The sequence below is a fragment of the Puntigrus tetrazona genome, unplaced genomic scaffold (genome assembly GCF_018831695.1).
Source record: "Puntigrus tetrazona isolate hp1 unplaced genomic scaffold, ASM1883169v1 S000000270, whole genome shotgun sequence".
NCBI classification, from domain to species: domain Eukaryota; kingdom Metazoa; phylum Chordata; class Actinopteri; order Cypriniformes; family Cyprinidae; genus Puntigrus; species Puntigrus tetrazona.
The window spans coordinates 1,242,509-1,268,876 of NW_025047932.1; the positions used below are offsets into that span (position 1 = coordinate 1,242,509).

General features: G+C 38.0%; 3 protein-coding genes across 5 annotated transcripts in view; 1 reads left to right on the forward strand and 2 right to left on the reverse strand.

The window, feature by feature from the left end:
- The window catches only part of usp22 (ubiquitin specific peptidase 22), a 33,120-nt gene extending 22,105 nt beyond the window's left edge, over positions 1-11,015 (reverse strand). The window contains exon 1 of one of the 3 annotated variants that reach the window (XM_043230983.1): positions 10,523-11,015. In XM_043230983.1, coding sequence (XP_043086918.1) covers positions 10,523-10,642 — 120 coding nt within the window. In that variant the 5' untranslated portion in view covers positions 10,643-11,015. The remainder of the gene's footprint in view (positions 1-10,522) is intronic. The other 2 variants (XM_043230981.1, XM_043230982.1) reach the window with 2 other exon arrangements.
- Positions 11,016-12,854: 1,839 nt separating this feature from the next.
- Positions 12,855-18,743, reverse strand: cops3 (COP9 signalosome subunit 3). The gene is made up of 12 exons (XM_043231026.1): positions 18,581-18,743; positions 18,000-18,129; positions 17,797-17,909; positions 17,669-17,718; positions 17,499-17,591; positions 16,678-16,857; positions 15,534-15,674; positions 15,265-15,438; positions 14,253-14,339; positions 14,050-14,163; positions 13,284-13,364; positions 12,855-13,190 (listed from the first exon to the last, which is right to left on the reverse strand). Exons 1-12 carry the CDS (start codon positions 18,633-18,635, stop codon positions 13,137-13,139), a joined length of 1,272 nt encoding a protein of 423 aa, XP_043086961.1. The 5' UTR covers positions 18,636-18,743; the 3' UTR covers positions 12,855-13,136.
- A 917-nt stretch (positions 18,744-19,660) lies between these two features.
- On the forward strand, positions 19,661-25,956 carry LOC122333424 (5'(3')-deoxyribonucleotidase, mitochondrial-like). The gene is made up of 5 exons (XM_043231022.1): positions 19,661-20,378; positions 21,844-21,944; positions 22,021-22,081; positions 23,317-23,431; positions 23,693-25,956. Exons 1-5 carry the CDS (start codon positions 20,115-20,117, stop codon positions 23,830-23,832), a joined length of 681 nt encoding a protein of 226 aa, XP_043086957.1. The 5' UTR covers positions 19,661-20,114; the 3' UTR covers positions 23,833-25,956.
- The last annotated feature ends 412 nt before the right edge of the window (positions 25,957-26,368 follow it).

Consider the following 26,368-nt stretch of genomic DNA (forward strand, 5'->3'; position numbering starts at 1 on the left):
TTTTTTTTTTTTTAACTCAAGAAGCAGTTTCACTAGATGCATCACAGCAGAGAAGACGATTGCGACTTCAGTTTCATGCCGCCTTTAAATATTAATGCAAAAAAACAGAATGCCGATTTTCTTCTTTTTTTCCCCCCTTTCTAACTACTCCACTACATCTCACCGCCTGAATATCTCCCGACAGCGTGACGTCAAGCTTCAGCCCTGTAGAGCTGCTTTCAGATCCGGCCTTTAACAGCCCGCTCTGCTTTCACCTCCAGACTAGCTATTTTCGTACAGACCCCATTTTCGGCTTCACATCTCGCCCCTTTCCGCGATTCCCCGATGACACGCCGCCCGGCAGACGCCCGAGAACGAGCTTCATCAGGTGAGACGGCGACACGGACGGATCTGGAGCGCTGGCTTTCGCCGCAACCGCTTTAAAAGAAAAGCCACCGTTCCCTGAAGTCGCCCTGAACGCCGGGCGCTGACATGACCGAGACGCGCCGGAGCGGAAAGCAAGCGGATGCAACGGAGAGAGCAAGAGAAGGGAGAGGCCTCGCACTGTCTGTCTTTCGTCGGGAGACGGGGAGGGAGGAAACACACGCCGAGCGACGGCGCTGGAGAATCACGGAACCGTTTCGACGAGCTGCAACGAAAGGCCAACGCCGTTAAGCATTGGAGCATGCGCTACGACGGGGAACCATAACGGAAACCCAGAGCCGCAGCTTCACGGCCGGATACCAAAACGGGAAAATGGTGCATTGCATAAACGAACAAAAGGCCACCGTTGCATCCGTGCATTAAAAAGAACCGCTTTTACTAAACCTGCAACACGCAGCAGAGCATAATGCATGCGGTTTCAAGTGCTATTTTTAACAAAACGGCAGGCAGCAAACAGTACAAAAGGCTCTAAAGTGCATTGCATTTGCATTCAATACTATTTAGAGCTTAGACCATTATATTTCGGAGAATAATGTTTTGTCTTCTGTGCATAAGAACGGATCTGTTTGGGGTTTTTTTGCACAGACAGAGTTCAAATCTATTAGCAAAATGACTATTAAACTTTATTTGGAGTGGCACGTTTCTTGATTTTAAATAGAAAATGTGTTTTAATGTCACCGTCGATGATTGCAGTATCTCCGTATAAAACGCTTTAGCACAATCCAAAACACTTCAGCACAATTAAAGAGCATCGAGCGCAAAATTAGCTTTGCATAGCAGTTCAGTAAACCAAAAGTACAATCGCATAAATATGTAAATGTACTGGCGGTATATTCAGCGTTTTAAACGCATATTTACTTTTTATTTTCTAGGGTATTAATGCATTTCTTTTCTTTGTGACCATAAATCACCACGTTTTCCGTTTTTAGTTGAAAATGGCGTTTTGGAAACGCCCCCTTAGTCATTAAACTCCGCCCCCATCAAGACCAAGACCATCATACACTATTGAGAGCCACGCCCATAGACTTTAAAATGGTGTCAATGGTACTATATGCGGTTCCAAAAAATGTAATTTGTGTATTTTAAAGAGAGAAGATAAAAAATAAAGCACTCAAACGTCTGCCGGGCCGGTATGAACACGCATACGCTAATGCGGTAAACCGAACCCTAGCGTTTCCTTCTGAACATCTCTCCCGATCACGCTCTGCACACGTCATCTCTGCTTTATATCTACAGCGCGCCGCTTTCATCCTCGGATGTCTCCTACTCGCTCTCTCTCTCATCCTACAGTCCTACACGGAGAGCATCAGCAGGTCCTGCTGGTGTTAATGCTGTAATGTTGAATGAGATGGTGCATTGATCAGGACCTCATCTGAGACGGGGGTGCGGGGCTGAAAAACAAGGCGAGGATCAGCTTCCTCCTACAAGATCCACTGCAGGCTCCACGTTCATGAACGCGTGCACACTCACACTCACACACACACACACGGTCTATTTTTGCAGCTTGCTGGCATACATTTGTAACAAAAAACCCTTAAAATGGAACCGAGGAACCAAATGCCTGCAGTCAAATGCAAGGGGAATTTTTTTTTTTTTAAATAATAATAAAAATAAAATGTATAAAATAGCATGGAGAATGAACAAAAAAATAAAATAAAAGATATATATATATATATATATATATATAAATATAAATAATACATAAAATAAAAAAAAGGGGCATAAATATAATTAAATAATGCAAAATATACTAATGTAAACAGCATCATAATGTAAAATAAAATAGGACAGATAAAGAGGATAAATTAAAATTAAATAAAAAAAAAAAAATCCAAAAAGTGATAATTGGGGAGAAAAAAAGCACAAAAATAGGAGTTAGATAAATACATAGGGCAGGTATAAATAAATTAGATAAATATTATATAATAAAGGATATATAAAATTGAATAGAGTAAGGATAAATAAAAAATTATTAGATAAATATAAAAATCAAAGATAGATCTTAAAAAAATATATTTTTTAAAAATTATTAAAAGAAATAGTACCGAGATGCTCTTTAATAAAAGCAAGTTTCCATTATTTTTTCCATCCAAAGGAAGTTTTTTAACCAACTATTCGGGGAGTTTTAATAAAATGTTAAAAATGCATACAGCTATTCTTAATAAAAATAAAAATCACTATCAATCTCTTATTCTCACTTCTATAAATTCAATCTAAAAATGCATGTTTTAAAGGAAACATAACGCAACCGCTGTAACCCGATTCAAAAAAAATGACTCGTGACTCAAACGAGCCGGGCGTTTCTAGTGAATCAGAATCAAAGCGAAACGAACTCCAGAGCCGGGTTCGGGGCGGGTGACATCATCAGCGGACGGAGAGAAGGGCTCCTCTGTTATCCAGGAAACCAGACTGTGATGCTGACTCAATAAAACAGGCATCAAAAGAGAGCGAGGCATCGGACGGATCCGGCGTGACCAGCAACAAAGCAGCGCTGTCATCCTGCCACGACTCACACAGGAATCAGCAGCGCCGAGGAGATTCATCATGGGTGGCCATCGAATCGGGCTCTGATTGAGGAGGAACCGACCGACTGGACCAAAAAAAACCACTCAAAACGCCAAGGCAACCAAAAAGACAAAAAACTAGTCATTTCATCACAATACTGAGGTTTAGTTGCAACACTCTGAAATACAGTATAACAGGTTTAATGCCTTTTTATGTAACAAAAATGATCATTTAAGTGCAAAAATAGATATGTGTATATATATATATATATATATATATACATATACAATATATATATATATATATATATATATATATATATATATATATATATATATATATATATATATATATATATATATATATATACACATACATTATATATATATATATATATATATATATATATATATATATTGTGTGTGTGTGTATATGTGTATGTATATATGTATGTGTGTGTGTGTGTGTGCATATATATGGGTGTGTGTGTGCGTATATATGTGTGTGTGTGTATGTGTGTGTGTGTGCATATATATGTGTGTGTGTGTGCATATATATATGTGTGTGTGTGTGTGTATATATATATGTGTGTGTGTGTGTATATATATATGTGTGTGTGTGTATAAAATATAGTTTTAGTTTACAATAATCACTGTAAATTGATGGAACATATGGAAAAATATTACTGAATATTTGTAACGCAACTGAATATACAATGTACTGATATACCAAACAAAGTCTAATTTCAAAAATTTAATATAAATAAAATAGTAAAAACAGACAATGCACGTACTATATATTAATTTAACAATTAGTGACTGAATCAAACACATCTGTTTTTTAAATTAGACTTCGTTTGAAATGACTTTACATGCATTTAAAAATACCACAATATTTTTAACAGGTACGTTCGGGCTTTACGGCCTAGGAATAAACTCTACGCGGCGCTCTATAACCCCAGCGCTCAGTCTTGACTATATACTCAAGCTTCCACCGGCCAATGGCATCGGCTCTCGCAGTTTCTGCGGCAACCGCGCGTCCAATCACAGGCTCTCTGCCGTGTTTCCGAGATCAGAAGTGTAGTAGGAGGCGTGTGGGTGACGAGGAGAATCAAGGGAGGCGAGAGACACCAAAGACGAGAAACAAAAAGGAGACGCGGAGAGGGAAGGCGCCGATGATGAAGGACGGATGACAGTTCAAACGCATGCAGATGAGGGACGTGAACGCCTCTAAGCTGCCCGGACCGCGATAAGCCTGCTAGGGGCTAAATAAATGAGATCAGCTGAGAGAAAGAGAGCGAGCGCACAGGGAGCCCAAGACTGATGCTGAAAAGCTGGAGGCGGCACCGCAACGCAATTAGGAGAGAGGGCCTGTCAATTACCCAGAGTCCCCTTCTGCTGAAGGACGTTCACAGACACGGAGCGTCATTACACTTAATCCCACAGACCGGCCCTCCTCTGCAATTAAACACTCATCAAGACAAACTGGAGCTGCTCGAGACGCTCCTCGAGTGATTCAAGTTACTTAATCCTTAAATAATGGTTAATAACTCAGAACCCCTCCCCCCCCCGAAAAAATAAACACCAGCGCAATTATCAAATTATATAAGAAATGCATATAGATCTAATGTAGATATAAACATACTAATACACGCACGTTTAAAAAAAAAAAATACTAATAAAAATTGCTAGGTAAGTGATTACGCGTATAAACTTTTTTTTTTTTTTACAAAAAAAAAAAAAAAGATTAAAAACTTTATGAAATATACTTCACATTAGATTACGTAAAAAACAATAAATGCAATGAATGTTGAGTAATGAATCGAGACTTTTCGCTCAAAATTGGCAAAATTGTTTTTATTTATTTGTGAGACAAAGTCGCTATAAAAGTCAGAATGGTGAGACCATAGTCTTTTTTCTCCTCGGAATCGGATTTTATAATCAAAAAAAGTCAAAAATGTGAGTCGTGTGTCATAATTCTGAGGAAAAAAAAGTCACATTGACCTTTTTTATTATAATCCGATTACAGTTACTATTTTTTTTTTTTTTTTTACAATGACATGAATAAACGTCTATTTTTACATTTTATTTTGTATAAAAATATAAATAAAAATTATATATAAATATAAAATAATTTTTAAAAAATAAAAATATTAAAAAAATATAAAAATCTATAAAAAAGAAAGAAATTAAAAAATATATATAAAATCTATAAAAAAGAAATATATATATATATATATTATATATATATATTTTTATATATATATTTTTAACTGTTCATGATTTGACTATTTGCTTTCCATCACCTCACAAACCCCCTCACAATGTTTAACGCACTTCAGGAAGTTGTTAAAGTATGAAACAGACTTTCTATCAAAAGTAATCCTGGGGCTTGTTTACACCCGACTTCTCTCCGATCGGATATCAATCTGATTTTTCTCTGCACACCTGCCCATTTCAAAGCGCCTCCGCAAAACGGATATAAATCTTCAATTCCCACGCTGCACGTTTAACGGACTTCCCTTCAGCCAAAGCAACGGACATGTGCTGCATTTCACCAAAACGTAAAACGCACTGCTGAATTCGCGCGATCCGGCCAGCACCGTGCAAGCGCTCTTACTTTTCGTCTAAAAAAAGATGTTTTGTCAGAGCTCGCAGTCTCTACTTCTTGTTTATCACTCCACCAACGTTCAGCAGTTTGCGGTATAGCCTTGAACGTAATCTTTATTGCCTGTGGAACAAAGCGGCCCTCCTCCACCGAACGCTAAAACCCCAGAACAAAACATCGTGGGATAAAAAAAAAGAAGAAGAAATGATCAAACGATCTTGATTCGTATTCAAGTCACAAAAGCGGCGTTTAAGCGTTTGTAAGGCTATGAATTATGAGCCGGTAAAAGCGTAGGGGAGCACGAGTCCTTTATCTTCTTCCAGGAGTCACATTGTCTCTCTGATTTAAAACATCCTCCGTATCTTGAGGAACTGCTCCGAGGCCTGCTGTCGAGCGCTTCGGACGCCGTGAGAGAGAGACGTGTGTATTAAACGCAGGCAACAAATTATTGGTGGTGGGCTGGAAGCCCGTATGACTTTACATGAAGAAGAGACGTGCAACAGCCGCCCTGTAAAAACTGTTTTTAATGCTAAATAAAGAGCATACGGGTAACTGGACAAGCTTCGGTGCCACGGCTTTGATCAACTTTGGTAACGCTATTCCTCTAAAAGCAGACGGCTCTCAGAATATGTATGAAATGGACAGAAATGAATTAAGTCGTCATTATTAGTGTCAGTGCAAATTGAAAAGCAAAGCATTTTTTTTGGGTGCAATATTTAGGTCTATATTTAGGAAATTTTGGCAATAACAAAAAATATGCAAATTAAAGGTTATGGTAAAAAAAAAAAAAAAAAAAGAAGTATAAAATCTGTATTAATAATAGAAAAATAATAAAAATATTGCCTAAAATAATAATAATAAAACCCATTGTATGTTTTATATTTATTAAAAGCATTATTTTGTTTATATCTAAAGTTATTTAAAAACATTTTATATAAGTAAATACATTTTTATATAACCTATTTATAATATTTAAGAGCAATTTTTTATACCACCAAAATGTTGGTCTGTACCAATACCAGTGAAACTAAACGGAAACCAATATATGAAAAAAAAAGGTAAATAAAATTGATATACACATACAATACATTTAAAAAAATTATATATTTATATATTTATAAAAAAAATATATATATATATATATTATATATATATATATATATATATATATATATATATATATATATATATATATATATATATATATATATATATATATATATATATATATATATATATAAACACACACACAAATATAACGGAAATATACACAAATACGTAACTACTACTATTATCATAACCATTATATTTTTATTTCGAATGCGTCGCCGTCTACGACGCATCAGTATAAATCACTCTACAAATGCAATGCGCTGCACCTCCAAATGTGATTTCAGTGATCAGATCAAAGAGCGATTTAGACCCGCATTTCACCCATAGTGATCTCTGCCCACTTCAGAGATGATCCGAGGCAAAAGCAACATAAACCGGGCCAGAGATGCGAAGCTAAGCTTAGGTGAACACAAGCACGTACGATAAATAAATGAAAGCGCCCGCGGGCGTTCCTGCATATGTAATGAACGATCTGCTCGCTCGCCGTTTGAGCGAAGCAAACACCGTCATCCACGCGAGATTCATAAAGCAGATCGGCAGGGATTAGCGCTGGGGGACGGAGTAGACGTGAGGTGTCATCATCACATGGTAGAACACCTCCCGTATTTATAGTAAGTCACAAGAATGGTGGTGAAAACACAAAAACTCAATTGCAATGTTTGAATCTACTGATACGCAACAGCTAATAATACTGCGTTCAATGTGGTCTACCCACCGGGTAATCTGAACCCACACTGATATAGATGTAATAAAAATAACCGGTCTTGCAATTTCTTTTTATTTTATATTTTGAATAAGAACCGCCCACTTAGACGGGATCGACCAATCACAGTCTGCCGTGTTCATGAGCGACACGAGGCGGGTAAATCTAAAGCATCTCAATGCTGTTATGCCATTCGACATTACGGAGCATATCGCAAAAACACGCTACGAACACTAAAAATTAGTGCACGAGCGCATTCGTGCTTTAAATTTAAAAATAGTTGATCTGAAAGAGTTCGTATAACAAGAGCAGGTTTTTTTTAAATCCAAATATCAGCACAATTGCCAATGTGGTATTTATTAGATGTTTTATAAATCAATAAGTAGTTGATATTAGCTGACTGATATGCCGTCTTTGATCTATTCCGCGAACGAAAACGGTTACGTGTCTCTGAGCAACACGACAGTGTTTTGTTACCGAATCAGTCAACCGCCGGGAATGAATCTGCTAAACGACCGATTCAATGACTCACTCGGCTCTACAGCGTCTTACTATTTGAATTAATCGATTAACTCCAAGAATTCGACGCAAGAATTGATGCATGCATTTAATTGGGTTAGAAAACATGGCGGTAAAATACAAGTGTAAACTAACTATTGCACAGAATGCGAAGCTTTGGGAGTCAGCCGACCGAAATAACACATTCAGCAAAACTATCGTTAAAATAGGCATTGTGTCTTCGCAAACCCCTACTTTCAAAGCTAGCCTCTCCTAAACCGCGAAGCACTGATATTTATAAGACGCTTCTTCAGCAGGTTCAAACAAAAAAAAAAAACCCCGTTCTTGGCACACTTTGCAAGCGATGCATTTCGCCATTACTACAGAAAACCGATGAGAACAGGAAGGAACCGCAGCCTTCGGTGAGCCAATCCGAACGGGAGCCTGCGGCGGCCATCGAGCGCCGGCCGGCTCGAACGCGTCCGAAGGCCTTCGCCGCACGGCATGCGTTGTTCTGCAGCAGGGGGATGGGACGGAGCGGAGCCGCGCTGGCAGAGAGCCTCTCTAGCGTTTACCGAGCTCCTCGTATTCCCATTGTCCCTTCACGGGTGCTAGGGACCGGACAGACGAGAGGCGAGAGGCGCTTTCCCACCTGCGCTCGACCGATCCAGATCTGGTTTCTGAATACTTGCGATCGGTGCAGACCTAAGATGGGTACACGCTCCTTCCTGTGCGTTTTGCTCGGCTGAGCACGTCTAAACGCGGCGTTAAATAAACAGTATAGCGATACCGAGACCAGCGGGCGTGTCTGATAGGTCATATGTGGCGTAACACAACCCAAAAGACGGTTTACCAAAGAGAATTGGATTTCAAAGAGCGTACAGGACATACGCAATAATAACTTGCATGCAGGGAAACAAAACGCACCAAATTAGGCCTTCTAGGGTTTATGAGAATGGTTAATTAAGCTAAAAGCAACACCACCTTCTTGGAGAACAAAACACAATGCGGTAAGAAAACATTATCCTTCATAAAACTCAGTTCTCTTGACCTCAATTGTGCCAGTGAGTCACGCAATCCTGAGTGAACCAGATGTAACTTGAGGCGGCATGACGCCATTCACCCTATATTAACGTCTTGCTACCAAAGATTCGTCCATAAAATGATGTTTAGCATTATTTATTGGACATATTAACACGGGAGGCCGGCCAAAGCACGAAGAGACACACACACATACGGAGGGTGACATTCGATTCGAATGAATCATGATGCACATTTCAAGATAACTCTTTGTTTTTCCAGAGGGAGACGGGTTGGGCGAGGATAGTTAGTTATTAAGCTGTCGTCTGATGCCACACGCTTGGCTATCATAGAAATGTGATGGAACTGTGACTCATTTCAGGCTTGAATCAGATCCTTTGAAAAAAAGAGCCGTGAATTGGTTCGAAAGCTTTGCTTTGGTGAACCCGTTCAAATCAAACGACTAATCAGTGGTTTTGTTTGAATCAATTGCGGATCCAATTTGGAATACGAGTTTCAAAACTCTTTGTAGAAGAGTTTTAAACCGTGAACCGAACTAACCAGCTATGATGTGATTCACATACTTCGATTTGAAGCAAAAAGAAAACCATGAATGTCTTTGAGGCGTAAAGCTAGAGGAATAACTGAATTGAAACGGCAGATTGATTTGAGTATGTGTTTATGTATACACAAAAAGCATATTTTCAGGTTTAGAGTGTTTCTATTCTCTGACTGGTGACGAATCTCTGCAGAATCATGGGTAATGTAGTCTTTCACTATCGCTGTTCGTCGCGATTATTCAAAAATTACAATGAAATTAGCCATCATGTGTTTATAGGGTGTTGTTGGTTAAAAAAAAATGTGTGTAATATTATATAAATATTTTAAAAAAATCAACTCCTCTATAGGAAAAAGTGAATGGGATTGGAACCTATGGTTGAACCAAAGTCAAACGTAGTTTAACTAAAAAGATAGTTCGTAGTGTGCTCAAAAAATGGATTTAGTTGAGAGGTTTGTCAATCCGGATCACGATGTGTTCGATACAAACGGTTCTCGAGTTGAAGCCGTTCAAAAGAAAGAAAGAAACGGTTCTCCGTTCAAATAACCGATCGACCGATTCAGCGCGAATCGCTTAATCCGGTTCAAACGACTCACTGAACCGATCGACTCGGCTCGCGAATCGACACCACAGGCTCCATCATGGACGTGTTAAAATCGAGATGTTTAGGCAGCCGACGCAAGTCGCTCGTCCTGCCGCACAATAGGCAAATTCTGCGATAACTGTGAAACCGAAACCTCTATTCGCGCGTCGGTCGATCGATCGCCGGCGTTAGGCCCGGCAGGCGTCAGAAAACGTTTCGGCGAGATCCGGGGGGGGAAAGAGCCGCGCGAACGGCCACTTAAAATTCGCAAGTTAACCGCCGATCGCGGAATAGCGTCCCACGTCCAGCCCTATGAAAGCGACGCGTGAGGAGTCTGCGCAGGCCAGCCATCCGCTCGCGTGCACATAGGGATGGACGCGGATCCGTCTCCCTCGGCGAAAATAAATCACGTTAGCCCTGGCGAATTGCACGTCCGTTTGCGTTCGGGAGGGTTAACGCGACTCGGCGACCCGATGCATTGCACCACTGGGCTCCGGTCTATTTTATTTACCTTGCGTTTCCTGGTTTCGGCAGAGCCGCTCCACACAAAGCACTGGTAAATGACGCGCAGATTCTGCTTCCAGTTGTCCACTTTGAAACCGTTCACATGGGAGCACCCTGCCGGACTCATGACAGAAAACACATTCGAGTTCCTCTGTATTTCAGCGATGAAATAAGCTCAACTGAAGTCACGAGGAGAATTATCCACCAATTGTTCCGTCTCGCCAGGCAATGCAGCGAGCCACGACAGGGTCGAAGATGCGTGCCTTACGCATGCGGAGAGCGCTTCTCGATAGCCTCGCCGCGCGAAAACGCCATCCCTGACGCGAATCGGACGCGCGAGCTTGCGGTGTAACTGAGCACGCTTTGATATTGTATTTTCCAAGTCGGCTGTTTTAATGGACGGCAATGGAATTCAACGGAGCACCGTGGGCGACGCGATCCTCGCCGAGCTGGACGCCGATTGGCGGACGGCTCGCGATTCGCGGCCGCGATTGGCCGGCGCCCGTGCCATTTCCGTTAAACGCCCGCCCGCTTTCGAGAACTCTCAAATGCGATTGGCCGGCGCGGCCGCTCGTCTTCGTTCAAAGGCTTGTACGCCGCAGGCGCGCCTGTGATTGGCTGCGTCGCGCCTCGCGTCGGTCCTTCTTTTCTTGTTGGTTATGTCATTCAAGTAGAAAACACACAGTCCACATGCCTACCTGCTTTCGAGTTGTGGAATAGGAAATCGGTGTTGTCAGGAGTGTGAGATGCGGTGTGAACGTGCTTGTTTGGAAGCGGAAGCAGAATATTTAAAAAGGACGGGTTGGAGAAACCAAACAAGACAGCTGAATTATGAATGCATGTTTTTTTTTTTGTTGTTGTTGTCGATTACATATAAGAGGACGTTTTACACCGAAAAATAAAATACAGATATAACGTTTACTTAAGAAAATGATGCATGCTAAAATTAAATTTATTAATGCAAACTTCAATTTTATGATCCGATTTATACACAAGAGTATAAGGCAATCCTCTCAAATAATAAAATGCATATAAGGTGAAAACAAAAGAACATTGTGTAAATTAAGTAATATTATAGTAAAAATGTACTCTCAACTTCAAATCTTATTTAATAGTGACAGAGATATGAGACATTCCTCTCAAGAAACATAATAATAATAATAATAATAATAATAATAATAATAAAAGGTTGCATTGCCAAAAATGTAACAAAACAAATCTGTTTTATGATCTAATGTGTTAGTGACTATACAATATTATACAATCATGAAACACCTCGGTATCATCAATAAATGATTTATAAACAATATTAAAAGAAAATTAAGCCTCTGTAAAAATTTAACTATGTGATAGAGTAAAAAAAAAAAAATTCTTATATAATTTTGTTAGGAAATGAAGCTCATTTAATAAATTCAGTTTCATTTAATAGTGACACGAGAATATAAGGCATTCAGATGAAAAACCCCCAAATAATTGTTTATGAGCAATATCACAGCAAGTTTATTTGAAATTTTACCTTAATTTTATGATCTAATAGGGACATCTAATAGAAAGTGACAATAATTAATTATTTAGAAGTATGTAACAACAAAAAATCTAATATAGTGACACAGGAATATATATATATATATATATATAAAATTATATATATATATATATATATATATATATATATATATATATATATATATATATATATATTTTTTTTTAGTCACTTATAAATAATATTACAAGTATATTAAAATAAGACAGCCTTAAATTTTATGGTCTTCTGCCACGACGGAAATATCAGACATTCCTCTCAAGAAACACCCCAATAGCTTTAATAAGTAGTTTATGAATAATACTAAAAGGAAACAAACCCAATTCTATAATTTAGCAGACTTTCCTCTCAAGAAGCGTTTAGAAACATTAAGATAAACCTCAGATGATCACGTTTATTTGGGGGTGACACCCCAAAATCAAAAGAGGTCAATATTGTCACGGTTTTCTTTTAATTCGAGGGTTAAAGCCGTTTCGGTGAATCCAGGCTGGAGTAGCAGTAGCTTCTAGGTATTTGATGAGTAATCTATTTACGGTAAAGCCCCAAACATGAGAGACCTCTAGAGGACCGGAGCGACTCCTTCAGCCCGGGCCACGACTGAATGCTGAATCACGGCAGGAACAGGCTGGAGAAGAAAACACCGGATCGACCGACGAGAAAGAGCACGACATTAGACAAGCCGCCGGTCTCGGAGCTGCCGAAAGATCACGGATCAACGATACTGCGCGCGGTTCGGACGGTTTCGGTTTCTTTGTTTGGTTCTGCGGGGGTTGCAATAAAGACAAGCATACGAAAGCAATTTTCCACGGCTCTTTTGAACAAAGAAGTCCAGTATCTTTATTTGTATGACCATAAATGATGCAGTGGCATGTCGACCAAGCATTGATAAATAAACACTGACAAAAACAAGTTCTTGTTTAGGGTGCGCTGTGACAGAACCAAAAAACAACAAAAAAAAAAAGGTCATTCCACACATTTATGTTTTCCTCCGATATAGTCCAACCGATTTTTGCTCTTATGAGGGTCTTCCGGCTTTGGGATGAGGAAGGGGACGTGAGCAAAGCAGGGATCCATCCTCTCAAGAGTAGCTCGACGTCTTGCTGCCGACGTCATCCTCTTGCATTCCCATGCTCTGCAACAAAGAACAGAGCGCCTGGTTAGAAAAGCCTGTCCTTCAGGAGTCTGGGACTGAGCTGATGGTTCGTGGGCTCCTTCAGACTTGTACCTTTTGCACAAACTGTGGGTTTACGGTGATTTCTTGATCCATGGACTTTAGTTTTTCGTCTAACTCTATACATTTCAGCATCTGCGTCAAGACAGAGGAGGGTGAAAAAAAAAAAAATCCTTCGTGAAACACTATGTGAGAGTTAAAAGTAGATATTAAACACCACAACTTTAACATTTTTAGGAAAAAAAAATAAAAACAAAATATATATATATACTTTACAATTTTGTTTAGAAAGAAAAATAAGAAATATATATATATATATATATATATATATATATATAGACATGCATGTATTTTTGCATGCATATATATTTAAGAAAAATGTTTATATATTATATTATATATATAAATACATGTGCATTTTCTAAATACAGTGTATTATACACAGTACACATTATGTAAATAAACATTTTCAATACATTTGACAGCATTATATTTTTCACAATATTACTGTATTGCCATTTTAATGATCTGACACAATATTGCTGTATTTAAATACATTTTCTTCATTATATTAAAAAACTAACAGATCACAAAAAGTAATTTTTAATTGTAATTCTCCATAATATTTTTTACTGTATTTATAATATTATTTTATTACATTGTAATAAATGGCATGTTATTAAAAAGGATAAGACTATAAATATATAACGCTGTTGGTGTTTGACTCGATTCTTTCAAGGACTCGTTCTCTCGCACACAAACACTAAGTGAAGAAAAGCACCGCTTTATCATTATTATTATTATTATTATTATTACGAACCTCTTGGTCGATTTTGTGGAGCATCGCAGGGTTGTTGTATTTCTCAGGGTTGTCATGGAAACAGACCATGCCATCTTTCTGGTTAATACTTGCATAAATCTCTCCATCCTCGATCTGAGAGACGAAGGAGGAAAGCTTTGAGCAAGTAGAGTACATATGAAGCATAAAGATGTAAAACGCATGCGATGAGCCCGGGGTCATACCATATGCAGGACGTATTTCTCAGCTTCTTGAGGGCCGGAGAGCTGAACTCGACTCGCCATGTCTTGTAAGGATAATGTCAGGAACGTCTGTCAATCCCAAAAACTAGTCAAACTCAAACGTACCAGACTGTCGAGTTAATGTGTTGATTTTGTGTTTAAAATGAATGCATTTAATGCAGCACCTAACTGCAGCTTGATGATGAACATGACGCACAACGCAGCCAATCAGAACGCAGTTGTATGAAAAATACGCCGTCTAACTTTTAGCTCGTACGATTTCATGAGTTTATAAACATCGCGCCAGATTTAATACAGCAGAACTGTTTCATTACTAAAAATCAACCTTTGGCTTTTAATAAACGGAGCGAATAAAATCATTTATGAACGAGTCATTGAATCAAGCCACTTGCTTCGTTTCTGAACGAATCAGCCATTTGAACAAATGACTCAATGATTCACTCGCCGTACTTCAACGTGCATTTAAAAAACGGCATATTTAAACCCCATAAATCTCAGCATTATTTTTGCAATTGTAATAAACGTTGTGTGTAAACATAAAAGCACCGATTTACTTTGTTTCTCCTTTTTTTCCCCAATGGTTTTTACCTTTGCTATTTTATTGTTATTTTGCAAGCATTTTTGAGGACTTCTCCTTATATATATATATATATATATATATATATATATAAAAAGCATTCTGATGTGGTATTGAGCACAGCATTGAAAGTTTTGCTTTTATCTAAAATGTACACTTCATAGTGCCCTTATGCACAGAAAGCGTACGCCTGATATATTAGGTATCTTTAAATGAACTACTCGTATTAAGTTTTGATCCACTAATAATGCCATTAAATATTCCTGATTATGATTTCTGCTATAATCGAGCAGCCCTGGTGTGTAAAGAAGTCTACACTGCATCGAAGAGTTGATTTTTTTTGCGGCGTCTACCACGAGACGATCTTTAGGGGTAACTTCTCGTGCGCTGAATGAATGAGATCTCTAACGTTCAGACCTTGGTTAGCCTCTGGATGTTTTTCTTGTAGAGCGAGGACAGGCACTGTTTGACCAGGCCGGTGTTGTTGTCCCGTGTGAACGTCTCTCCGTGTTTGTTGACCAGGGCGCGCAGCTCGGTGGGGTTGTTGGTGGCGTAGACTTGCGCCAGCTCGTGGTAAGCGTTGCTGAGGGGCTTTAAGAGACACACACACACACACACACACACAGGAAGCACGATGAGCTCACGGGGTCGAGCCGAATCCACTGCGTCCAGGCAGAAACACTCACCTTGATGAACCGGCCCACGATCTGTGACGTGTATTTGGGGAGCTGCTGTACTTTGCCGTGAAGGATGAGGGACACCAGGATGTACTTCTTGTATGCTTCTAACATGATGTGACTGACGGCCATTGCTGGAGTGGTTATTGCCTGCACGCAGACAGAAAAACGCATAACGTGGACGCTCCTTCAACAGGAAAATGAAAAGGGAAGGTTTCCACATCATTTCAATCACGGTGGTGTCGAGGTGCTTTTTATTTAGCGTTGGGTACCGTTAACATTTTAATCTGTACCTTTAAACGGTACAGTACTTTTCTGTGTAATAACAAAAACATTCATTTCAGTCCAAAACTCTCAATTTTGAACAATAGGGCCCTACTTTATTTTTTTTCCAGAAATTCTTGCGTTTTATGTTTTCTGATAATCAATTGAACATTTTTAAATTTTTAATCAAATGAAAATAACACCCTTTTATTTTTTGGCAAAAACAAAACAAAAAAAAAACAAACAAAAAAAAAACTGATTTACTGTTAAAATTAATGCATGGTAGAAAAACTGTGTGAATATTCCTTTAGCATTTGTTCTGCAATTATGTGGTTGTAATTATTTCCATCATGCAATTGTTTTATTTAAATCCTGATTAATTTGTGCCATTAATTAACAATATGACACGTGCAATAATTTAGTATGTAGGTAAATAAAGTATTGTGGTACATAAAACTTATTATGATTAAATATTAACATTCGATAAAACATGCATAGATCATTTTTAAGAAAATGTTTAGGATTTTTTTTCTATTTTTAAATTTACAAAAAAAAAACATATATATACATATATATATATATATATATATATATATATATATATATATATATATATATATATATATATATATACATGTATACATATATATATATATATATATATATATATATATATATATATATATATATATATATATATATATATATACACATATATACATGTATATATATATATATATATATATATATATATATATATATATATATATATATATATATATATATATATATATATTTTTTTTTGATTGAATATTGCCAAACTAAAGAGATTTGAGCTTTCCTGTCCCAGCATTAGCTTAAGTAAAACTGTACAGAAAAATTAAAATACCTGTTCAAAAAAATACAGTGCCCGTTCAAAGTTCTTCAGACCCGTGTAGATCATGCCTCCGTAGTAGTAAAAACATAGAAAGTGCTTCGCGTCATATGCTCCGTTCTCCTTGCAAATATCCATCATGTCTAACTCCAGGAATGGGACTGCAGGTTTGAAGCACTTCGCTAATAAGCATAACTGTAATCACAGGGACGAATCGTTTGTTACGCAGCAAATACCAATTAATCAAAAGCGGTCCACCTTCTGGAATCCAGCACATAGGTGTCACATTTATGGTCTGTGGTCAAAATACTTTTGGGCTGTCTTGTATTTAATACTCAGTTGATATCATTTAGAGGGGATTTGTTTGCACTGCACAAGATTCATGTGTTTTAGATAACATAATACAACTAGGGAAAGACGTTCCTCTGCAGTGAATGGGTGCCGTCGGAATAAGAGCCGATAAAAGCAATAATCCGCACCACTCCAGTCCATCTTGTGGAGCAAAAAGCTCTGCGTTTGTAAGAAACAAGCCGTTTTTAACTTCAAATGGTTGCTTAGGACTGAAATGGGAGTCCATAAACCATAACAACACTTCCTCCAGTAAAAAAGCATTATATTAACTGATGTACCAGAGCGGTGTGGGTTATTATGATGTATTTATCACAGGTTTGGACTCTCGTTCTGACGGCACCCATTCACTGCAAAGCATGAAGAAACAAACTCATCTACGTCTCGAACGGCCTGAATTTTGGGTGAACTATTCCTTTCATTCCCCGTAAGCGAGACAAATATTCAAGGACACTAAACGGCATGCTACTAGCTAATAGTCGCCTCACCTGACACAGGTCTGCATGCACTGAGGTAAGCTGGTTTGTGTTCATCTGCATCTTGTCTATGGCCTGTTTGATTATACTTATTCCACGCAAAGGCTGTAAGGAAAAAGAAAACTCAATGTCAGCTTTATCGCGTAAAGGTAACACCTCCAAGATCATCGAGAGACACTCGCCTGTTTTCTTTCTACAAGGGCAGTTGTCAACTGGTGGCACAGACCAGCAACTGCATGCAGGAATAAAACAAAACACGTTAGCACAGATTCATCAGCGCCGCGTTTATACCGCTGTTGTGTTTCCGTACATGTGTCTGTGGCGTATCGGATGTGCTCTCCGTTGCAGGTGCTGATGAAGAGCTGGACTTGGGAAAACAGGGTCTCGAAATCAGGGATGTTTGGCATGGAAAACTTCACAAACCTGCAACGCAATTAAACACCACCCACATATTCTCAAAAGGAGGTTAAACACCCGACGGGTCCACTGCGAATCAACAAGTCACCGACTTACAAAACAGCTAAAACGCCGAGGGAATGCTCCTGGATGTCCAACGCTCCAAGAACAGTGTCCAGATGGGAGAGATTCTTGGCCAGAAGCTCCCCGCTTTTATTGATCAGCTCACACAGTTGAGTCATCTGACCTGAGAAACACAGCATTATGAATGAAAACTGAATTTCCCATCAGTTCAATACAAATATACACGATCGAGACCTCATATTTAGTTTTTTAAATAACGACAACCCGCCCTTATTATGAAAATTAAACACATGGCAAACAAACTCGAGAGTAGTTCGTTACGGTGGGCATTTTATACCACATTTTATAAATGACTCAGCTAGCATGACACCTCCAGTCACTTCACTGGCGTAAAAGCTAAGCTGCCCGGGAATAAGCCGAGATGTGTGATTATTCTGCAGCATTTAATCTTTTATTTAGACTTGAACGAACAGGGTAAGATAAACAAGCGCCATGTGTTACTGCCCGATATATAAACAACTAGCATGCTATCGCGCTAACGGCTTTTAGCATGAAGCTAGTTAGCTCATGTATTCGTGAGCCCGAGCGCTCGCGAACCGTGTAAACGGCGGTACCTTGAGCGGAGAGTTGCCGCACGTTATTCACGAACTGCTCCAGAGCCGAAGCCATCGTTTTGCGCTTTTGGGAAGATGATTTTCATTCAAATGTCAGAAGCAGCTCTCCTGTACAGAAGCGACGGGCCCTCAGCCGCCAACAGCACCCAAATATCGCGAGGTTTGAGTGACAGCTCAGATTCCACGAGATCTCAGGCAGGGGCTCTTTCCTGCCAGAAAGAGAATGGCATTTTTCCTATTATGTTTAAATATTTCACAACAACGAACGCCTATCTTTTGTGTATTTGCAGAGTTGTGTTTTATTTAAATTAAAAAAAAGCAGCATTATGCTTTTGAAATCGATATGTACCTTTAAGACGTAAAAGGAACGCGTCAGTATTTCTTCCGGTGCAAAACAAAGATATTCTGACTGGAGAGATGATCATCTTGAAGGTTAAATAAAAACAAAAAATCTGTTAAATAATAATGTAATGTATTATAGGTTAATTTTTTATACTTTTCATAATTTTCAGAGGGAAATAAATACCAGGGCATAAGTATTGAACTTTACTTGCGAGTGTACAGAGAAAACATAATAGAAATACCGTTTAATTTAGCCATGTAAAGCTTTTTTATGTAATATATAATATATAGAATTTAAAAATATTATTTGTAGTAGGCATACTATATGCATCATAAATCGATTTCGTTGTTTTTGGCACGATATAAAAACAGAAAAGTGCTCCCATTGAAAGATCTTGAAAGCAAATGAACTACAATGACGTAATGGAAATTAGAAAAAACTAACTACAAAAATATGATTTAGTATATATATATTATAATATATAAGTTTATTGCAAAATCGTGCGCTTGAGGCGAAACGTACTTGCAAAGGAATCATGGGAAATGTAGTTTCAGCATGCATTCCACTGTTAAACACCGCGACATAACGCGGACTGAAGGACACAGCATCGTTTAACATCATCTTAGCTCACAGTAGCTATGTCTTTAATGGTTTACAAGCTATCGCTCAAAATCCATTCCCCTACGGAGAAAATGAACAGGGCGTTAACTTCCGGAACCCGGCTGTTTGTTGTAGGGACTACAGGAAGTGGTTCCCGCGAGGGAAAGAATCGAGAGTGTGTGATCTCTCCCTACCAACAATCTCGGGTAGACTGTGTTCCGTAAACCAGAAATAGCCACCAGATTACAGTATGATTTTAAGAACGTAAACACATCACTGCATCAGCTATGAGCAGCATCTCATTCACAGGGTTCGCGGTTTCCGCTAGCTGCTAGCGCAGGTGTAAACAAATGCAGAAACGCGAGGTCGGCAACGCTGCGATTCATCCCCAGCGACCCCTGGAAAAACACAAGACCCTCTGACCCCGAAAAAAAGAGCCCAGCAAACGCGTTTACAATGAGCAAAAACAACAGAGAGCCGGCTGAATGAGACGAGCTAGCACGACCGGCCTCATCCTGCTACAAACAAACACGGTTAGCGCGCACTGCCGAGTGACCACGACGGGTTCAGACGAGTTAAAGGTCGGTTATCATGACTCTGCTGCCGAGGATTGGGAAATGGGTGGAGAGGAGCGCTTCCTCGATGGGCTTTCGCTGTCTGTGCAGCGCGAGCATGAGCACTAGCAAGGGCAGGCTGCGAGTGCTGGTGGACATGGACGGAGTGATCGCGGACTTCGAGGGAGGATTCTTAAAGAAGTACAAGGAGAAGTTCCCCAACGAGCCTTTCATTTCTTTAGAGGACAGGAGAGGGTTTTGGGTGTCCACGCAGTATGGGGACGTGAGGAGTGACCTGTGTGTAAGTGTGTGTGTGTGTGTGTGTGTGTGTGAAGAAGAGATCATGGGACAGTTTCAGATAAAGTGTAAATATTTTTACTATTGAAAACAGCACTTTCTGTGTTAATATACTGCGAAATGTAATTTATTTCTGTCATTAAAGCTGAATTTTTAGCATCATTATTCATATATATATATATTATTTATTTATATAAATTTTCTATATCTATATATATATATATCTATATATATATATATATATATATATATATATATATATATATATATATATTTAAATATATATTATTATTTATATATAGATAGATAAAAATATATATTATTTATTTATATACATTTATTCTATGTAAATTTATTATTTTTATATTATATATATATATATATATATATATATATATATATATATCCAAACATTAGCATTTATCTAAAATAGAAAGCTTACGTAACATTATATGCTATACTGTTTGAAAGTTTTGAGTATGTATGATTATTATTATTATTATTATTATTATTAATGATAGTTTTTTTTTTTTTTTTTATCAAAGCATGCATTAAATTGATCAAAAGTTACGCCGAAGGCATTTGTAATGTTACAGAAGATTTCTATTTCTGTAAGCATTCATCGAAGAAACCCGAGAAAGTTCAGCTCTGCTTTGATTTTCTGCTGTCACATGGTTTTCTGATCACGTGACCGGAGTAATGATGCCCGAAATGCAGCTTTGAAATAAACTGCACAGGATATATAGAATTTTTTTTTTTCTGGTGGTGTGCAAAAGTGTTTCTAGGAGGCCGAAAGCGAGCAGAAACCTTGTGTGTGTGCCGATGTGTGTCCCAAAAGTATTAACTTTTAAGAGCTTTTCATCTAAATCAATGAAACCTTCATAAGATTACAGTCACGCTAAAAGAACCTTCACTTAACGAAGGCGTTTACATACCTTAAATACATCTCTGGCTTGGAAAGGTTAAGTCTAAACTGGTTTTTCAGGGATCTTAAACCTGCTGGTTAATTTTAGAACGGTTTGAGGGGTTTTGTCAGCTGGTTAAACTAGACCGGCATCTCAACTAGTTGCATGATCTGAAAATAATTTAACCCGACTAGATTCGACCGTCCCGGACTGAATTAGAGGAATAGTTGACCCAAAAATGAATGACACGAAGGAAGATATTTGGAAGAAAGTTTGGGTCACCATTGACTTCCATAGTATTTTTTTCCCTACTATGGAAGTCAATGGTGACTCAGAACAGACCGCTTGATAAAAGTTGCTGTTTTTTTTTTTTTTCTTCAGCAAGGTTATAATTATCAATCATTCTAAAATATAATTAAACAAGCATAACAACGTAATTGTAATAAATTAAAATATGGTATATTATAAAATGTCAAGTTGACGATCGTTACTGATACGTTTATTACAAATGCTTGCAACGGATGTGTCTTAAAGTGCATTTTATAAACATGCCGTTAACTGCAGGAAAAGGCCATCAGCATTTGGGAGTCCAAAAACTTCTTCATGGAGCTGGAGCCCCTTCCCGGAGGAGTGGAGGCCGTCAAGGAGATGTCCAAGATGGAGAAGTAAGCCCAAAACCCATCCGTGTCTCAAGTGCATCTTTCATGAGCTCGGCGTATTAATGAGTCTTTCCTTCCTCAGTACGGACGTCTTCATCTGCACCAGTCCTATAAAACATTACAGCTACTGTCCGTATGAAAAGGTAAGGTTCCCTTAAAATCAGGCTGAGCTTCATGTATAGTTGGACTCTGGTCTGATTGATTTATTTCCTGATTATGTGTGTAGTGGGGTCTAAAGTCCCACGCTTCAGTATTTAGTATTCATTGTAGTGTGCATTTACATGCAGTTAAGATTAAAGTGCCCTGAACACGTAGTAAGTGCACGGTGATAAATATATTCTGTATATCCCTTTATTTTTTAAATGCATGTATTTGGACATTTCTTGAAAGTCCGTTGGATGCAAGTAAAATTAATCCATGATTTTTGCGCGACGTTTAAAAAATAAATTAGAATTAATCATTTAGTTTGACATAACACATTGTTTCCTTAGACTATGTTCACTTACTTCATTAGAGCCTGGAATATTTCATATTCATTTCAGTTTGTTAAAATCCTGTAACTGTTTATTTATTTCCAGATTAAAAGAAATGTTAGGTTAATTATGTATCTGTTTGTATGTTTTGTGAGTTTTATTATTATTATTATTATTAGTTAGTTTTTTGGTTCTTTGATCTGTTTAGCTTTTTTATTTATTATTATTTAATTTATGTATTTTATATACATTCATATGTAAACATAAATCAATCACACTGACAGTAGGATATTGTATAGAATGCTGTTCTTTTTTTATTTTATTTTTTTAAATCCTTATTATTGATGATTTAAATTTTTTTGATTAATGATTAAAACTATTTAAAAATTATTCAACTTATAGTAAATAAAAAAATTGTAACTATTAGAAATATATATATATATATATATATATATATATATATATATATATATATATATATATATATATATATATATTCTATATTTATAATATAAATATATAAATAAATAAATATACTATATAATATATATATATATATATATATATTATATTTTCTATATTTATATCTATATAAATATATTTATAAATGTGTATATTTATATATTTATATTTATATATATATATATATATATATATATATATATATATATTCAAAATAAATAACTATATAAATATATATATATATATATATATATATATATATATTATTTTTCTATATTTATATAAATATATATAAATGTATACATATTTATATATATATATACATTTTATATAAATGCAAATTCTACACACACACACACACACACACAACCAGTTTGAACCAGATTTGAGTGTGTTTCCATCTGTCTCCATGGCGTCCTCTAATGAAGTGTGTTTGTCCCCAGTATGCCTGGGTAGAGAAGCACCTGGGCTCTGAGTTCCTGGAGCAGATCATCTTGACCAGAGACAAGACCATAGTGACCGGAGACATCCTCATCGATGACAAGCCTGATATCCTGGGTGAGTAAGCGCCTGCTTCCCCGGCGGTACACACCGAGCCCGGACGCCCGTCACAATATATATATATATTATTTTTCTATATTTATATAAATATATATAAATGTATACATATTTATATATATATATATATGCCATTTTATATAAATGCAAATTCCACGCGTTTCCATCTGTCTCCATGGCGTCCTCTAATGAAGTGTGTGTTTGTCCCCAGTATGCCTCCTTCGCCGGTAACCAGCCTGATAGCCTGTGTTTCTGCCGCAGGTGTGGAGCCCAGCCCGTCCTGGGAGCACGTCCTGTTCACCGCCTGCCACAACAAGCACCTTCCTCCCAACCCCTCCCAGAGACGCCTGCGGTCCTGGGCCGACGACTGGAGGGCAGTGCTGCGGAGCAAGCGCCAGTAAACCGTCGCCCGCCGAGTCGATCACGCGGCTGCAAAGACGGGAGTGTTTTCCCAAGCCTATAGTTTACATCGAGCATAAACTGCCTTCCACCTCAGTCACCTAAGCGCATGCAGTTGTCATTCTGACGGGAGCAGGGCGACCTATTTAATGTTTTAATTCAGGGAGAACACTACACTTGACCGAACGAGACGTGTTTGTGTGTTTCACGGCACTAAACGAAGCCGGAGCGCTGCATGCTGTGTGTTTTTGGACACTAGGGGACGCTGGGAGCACGTGTTTTTTTTTAGGTGCTTTTAAATCGGAGCAGCATTTCGCTTCGTACTTGATTATTAGTTTGGGATTCTTTTAATAAACCTTTTTTTTTAAATCACATGCGTTTTTGGTTCATGGCTTTGGCAAGTACGTTATCTTTTGATAAACGAACATTTATGGTTATATTTTTAAGCTGCATTAACACTTTTTTTTAATCAAGGGTGCATTAAAAGCGATATTTTTAGTGTTATTCTGTTTCATATAAATGATGGCTTCCACAAAAATATTGGTTTTCGACACTGAGCAATTCTGAGCAGTGTATTATACAGATCACGTGACGTTCAAGACCGGAGCAATGATGCTGAAAAATGCAGCTTTGATCACAGAAATAAATTACATTTTAACAGATATTCGCCTGCGAAACAAGCCGCGTTGAATTGTAATAATATTTCAGCAATTTATTTATATTTGATTGCATAAATGCGGCCTTGATGAAACGTAAAAACAAAGATATTCTCCTGCATGTCGTCTGAAACGCTTAAAAATCTGTGTTTATCGTCCACTTCTAAGAACAAACAAACTAAATCTAATCTTCCAGATGACATTAGAGAGCGCGACAAGAAAAAAAGTTCATTGCATTTCATCTCTCGAGCGCTAAAGATAATTCATTTCGTCAGCGCTAGGAGAGAAACGCTCATTTTATAAGCTGATCTAAACTCATCCGACGGGGTCGGGCGGTCGAAGAAATCTCTCTTAAACTGAAACATTCGCGAATCTAAAATAAAATGAACAATCAGATCGTCCCTAGTACTTCATTTAGCCTTTGAAATGAGCTACACTGAAAAGATATGTACCAGAAAAACCAACGTGGCTGAAAATGCTCTCCGTTTCCTCGTCAGATGTGTAGAGATGCGGCATTGCATCGTTGCCTCGGCGACGGATGCTCAGCAGTGAATGGGTGCCGTCGGAACGAGGGTCCAAACTGACGATAAAGCGCATCTCCTCACGTCGAAATCCTGCCGCGTATATATTTTTAGAGCCGTTTTAGCTCGATTCTTTTATCAGCCGTTTGGACTCTCGTTCCGACGGCACCCGTTCACCGCAGAGACAAATCCAACGAAGAAACAAACTCTCGAGAGCGAGCACATGCTTCATTGTGGAGTGAGGCGCTCCTTTAAAAGACGTCCAGGAGCTGAGGGTCTCTTCCTGAAGGCTGGATTGTTAACAGGAGACGCAGCTTCTGGTGCTTTATTTCTCTGACTCCGCAGAACATCGACACGCTGGCTTTTGACCTTCATATAGAACTCATCAAAAAACATTTTTGCAATTTTGCAAAAAAAAGTAGATATTAATGCATTAGCAGACGTGGAGATGGTGTCTTCGACGTAGCCATAAATGCAAAAGTCATTGCCAAAGCATTTTGTTTTCGCAGTATTTCTTTATTTTTGATTCATATTTTACTGCACAGCAGAGGGACTGCATTTAGTGACTTGGTTTGCATGCATTTTTTTTTTTTTACCTTTATTTAATGATTTTTAACAGTCATCATCTCCTCCCGTGACGAAGTGGTTTATCGTAGAATTCCAGCGGCGATGGCGACGAGGCGCTTTTTCCTCATGGGAACGTTTTAACAAATCACTCAGAGTTGAATAAATGCATATTTTTTGGGGTGCTAGCTGTCCTGTGGAAGATTTAGCCTCGTTCCAGACGCGTTGGTTTCATTGACAGGTGTGTCATAACTGTGAAAAGTTAAATGTACTGCTGTGTGATCCTGGTGCTCTGCAGTCCTGTGGATGTCACCGTTTGATCTGGACGACTAGATCTAAATATATAATCACAGACGGTTTAATAAAGAAACACACCTCAAAGCAAGGGCTGGAGTCTTCATTGGAAACAAATACGATCAAAACACGGTGGGCTTAGAGCAGGGTCCGTCACTGAGAGACTGCTATAGTGCTTATTCATATTTAATATTAGTTTTTAGATTCAGTTTATGTTTTGATCTTAAGGTTTTAGCCAAATTTGAAATTTTTATTATATGAAGTGGATCAAAACCACTTGAAAGTTGTTATAAAACCAAAACACCTCATATAGTTATTTATTTATTTATTTCCAGTAACCAAGTGTCTATAATCTGCTGTGGTAGACTATAGAGCTCAACCTCAACTGATAAAACCTTTCAAAACAAACCTATACGAGCTTCAATTTCATTTCTAAAGTAGTTTTTTTTTTATCACCAAAATCTCTACCCATTCGTCTGTTTTCCCCCTCAGATAATGTCGAC

What these genes read in the sequence shown, in the direction of transcription:
- cops3 (XM_043231026.1), bottom strand. Translation starts at nt 18,635, where the DNA reads ATGGCTTCGGCTCTGGAGCAGTTCGTGAATAACGTGCGGCAACTCTCC. An exon ending in CACTGTATTTTTTTGAACAG is followed by an intron (nt 15,675 to 16,677) that starts GTATTTTAATTT and finishes GTCTGCGTGCAG; the next exon opens with GCAATAACCACTCCAGCAAT. An exon ending in TCCACAAAATCGACCAAGAG is followed by an intron (nt 13,365 to 14,049) that starts GTTCGTAATAAT and finishes GTCTTGACGCAG; the next exon opens with ATGCTGAAATGTATAGAGTT.
- LOC122333424 (XM_043231022.1), top strand. Translation starts at nt 20,115, where the DNA reads ATGACTCTGCTGCCGAGGATTGGGAAATGGGTGGAGAGGAGCGCTTCC. An exon ending in ACGTGAGGAGTGACCTGTGT is followed by an intron (nt 20,379 to 21,843) that starts GTAAGTGTGTGT and finishes CGTTAACTGCAG; the next exon opens with GAAAAGGCCATCAGCATTTG. An exon ending in GCTACTGTCCGTATGAAAAG is followed by an intron (nt 22,082 to 23,316) that starts GTAAGGTTCCCT and finishes GTTTGTCCCCAG; the next exon opens with TATGCCTGGGTAGAGAAGCA.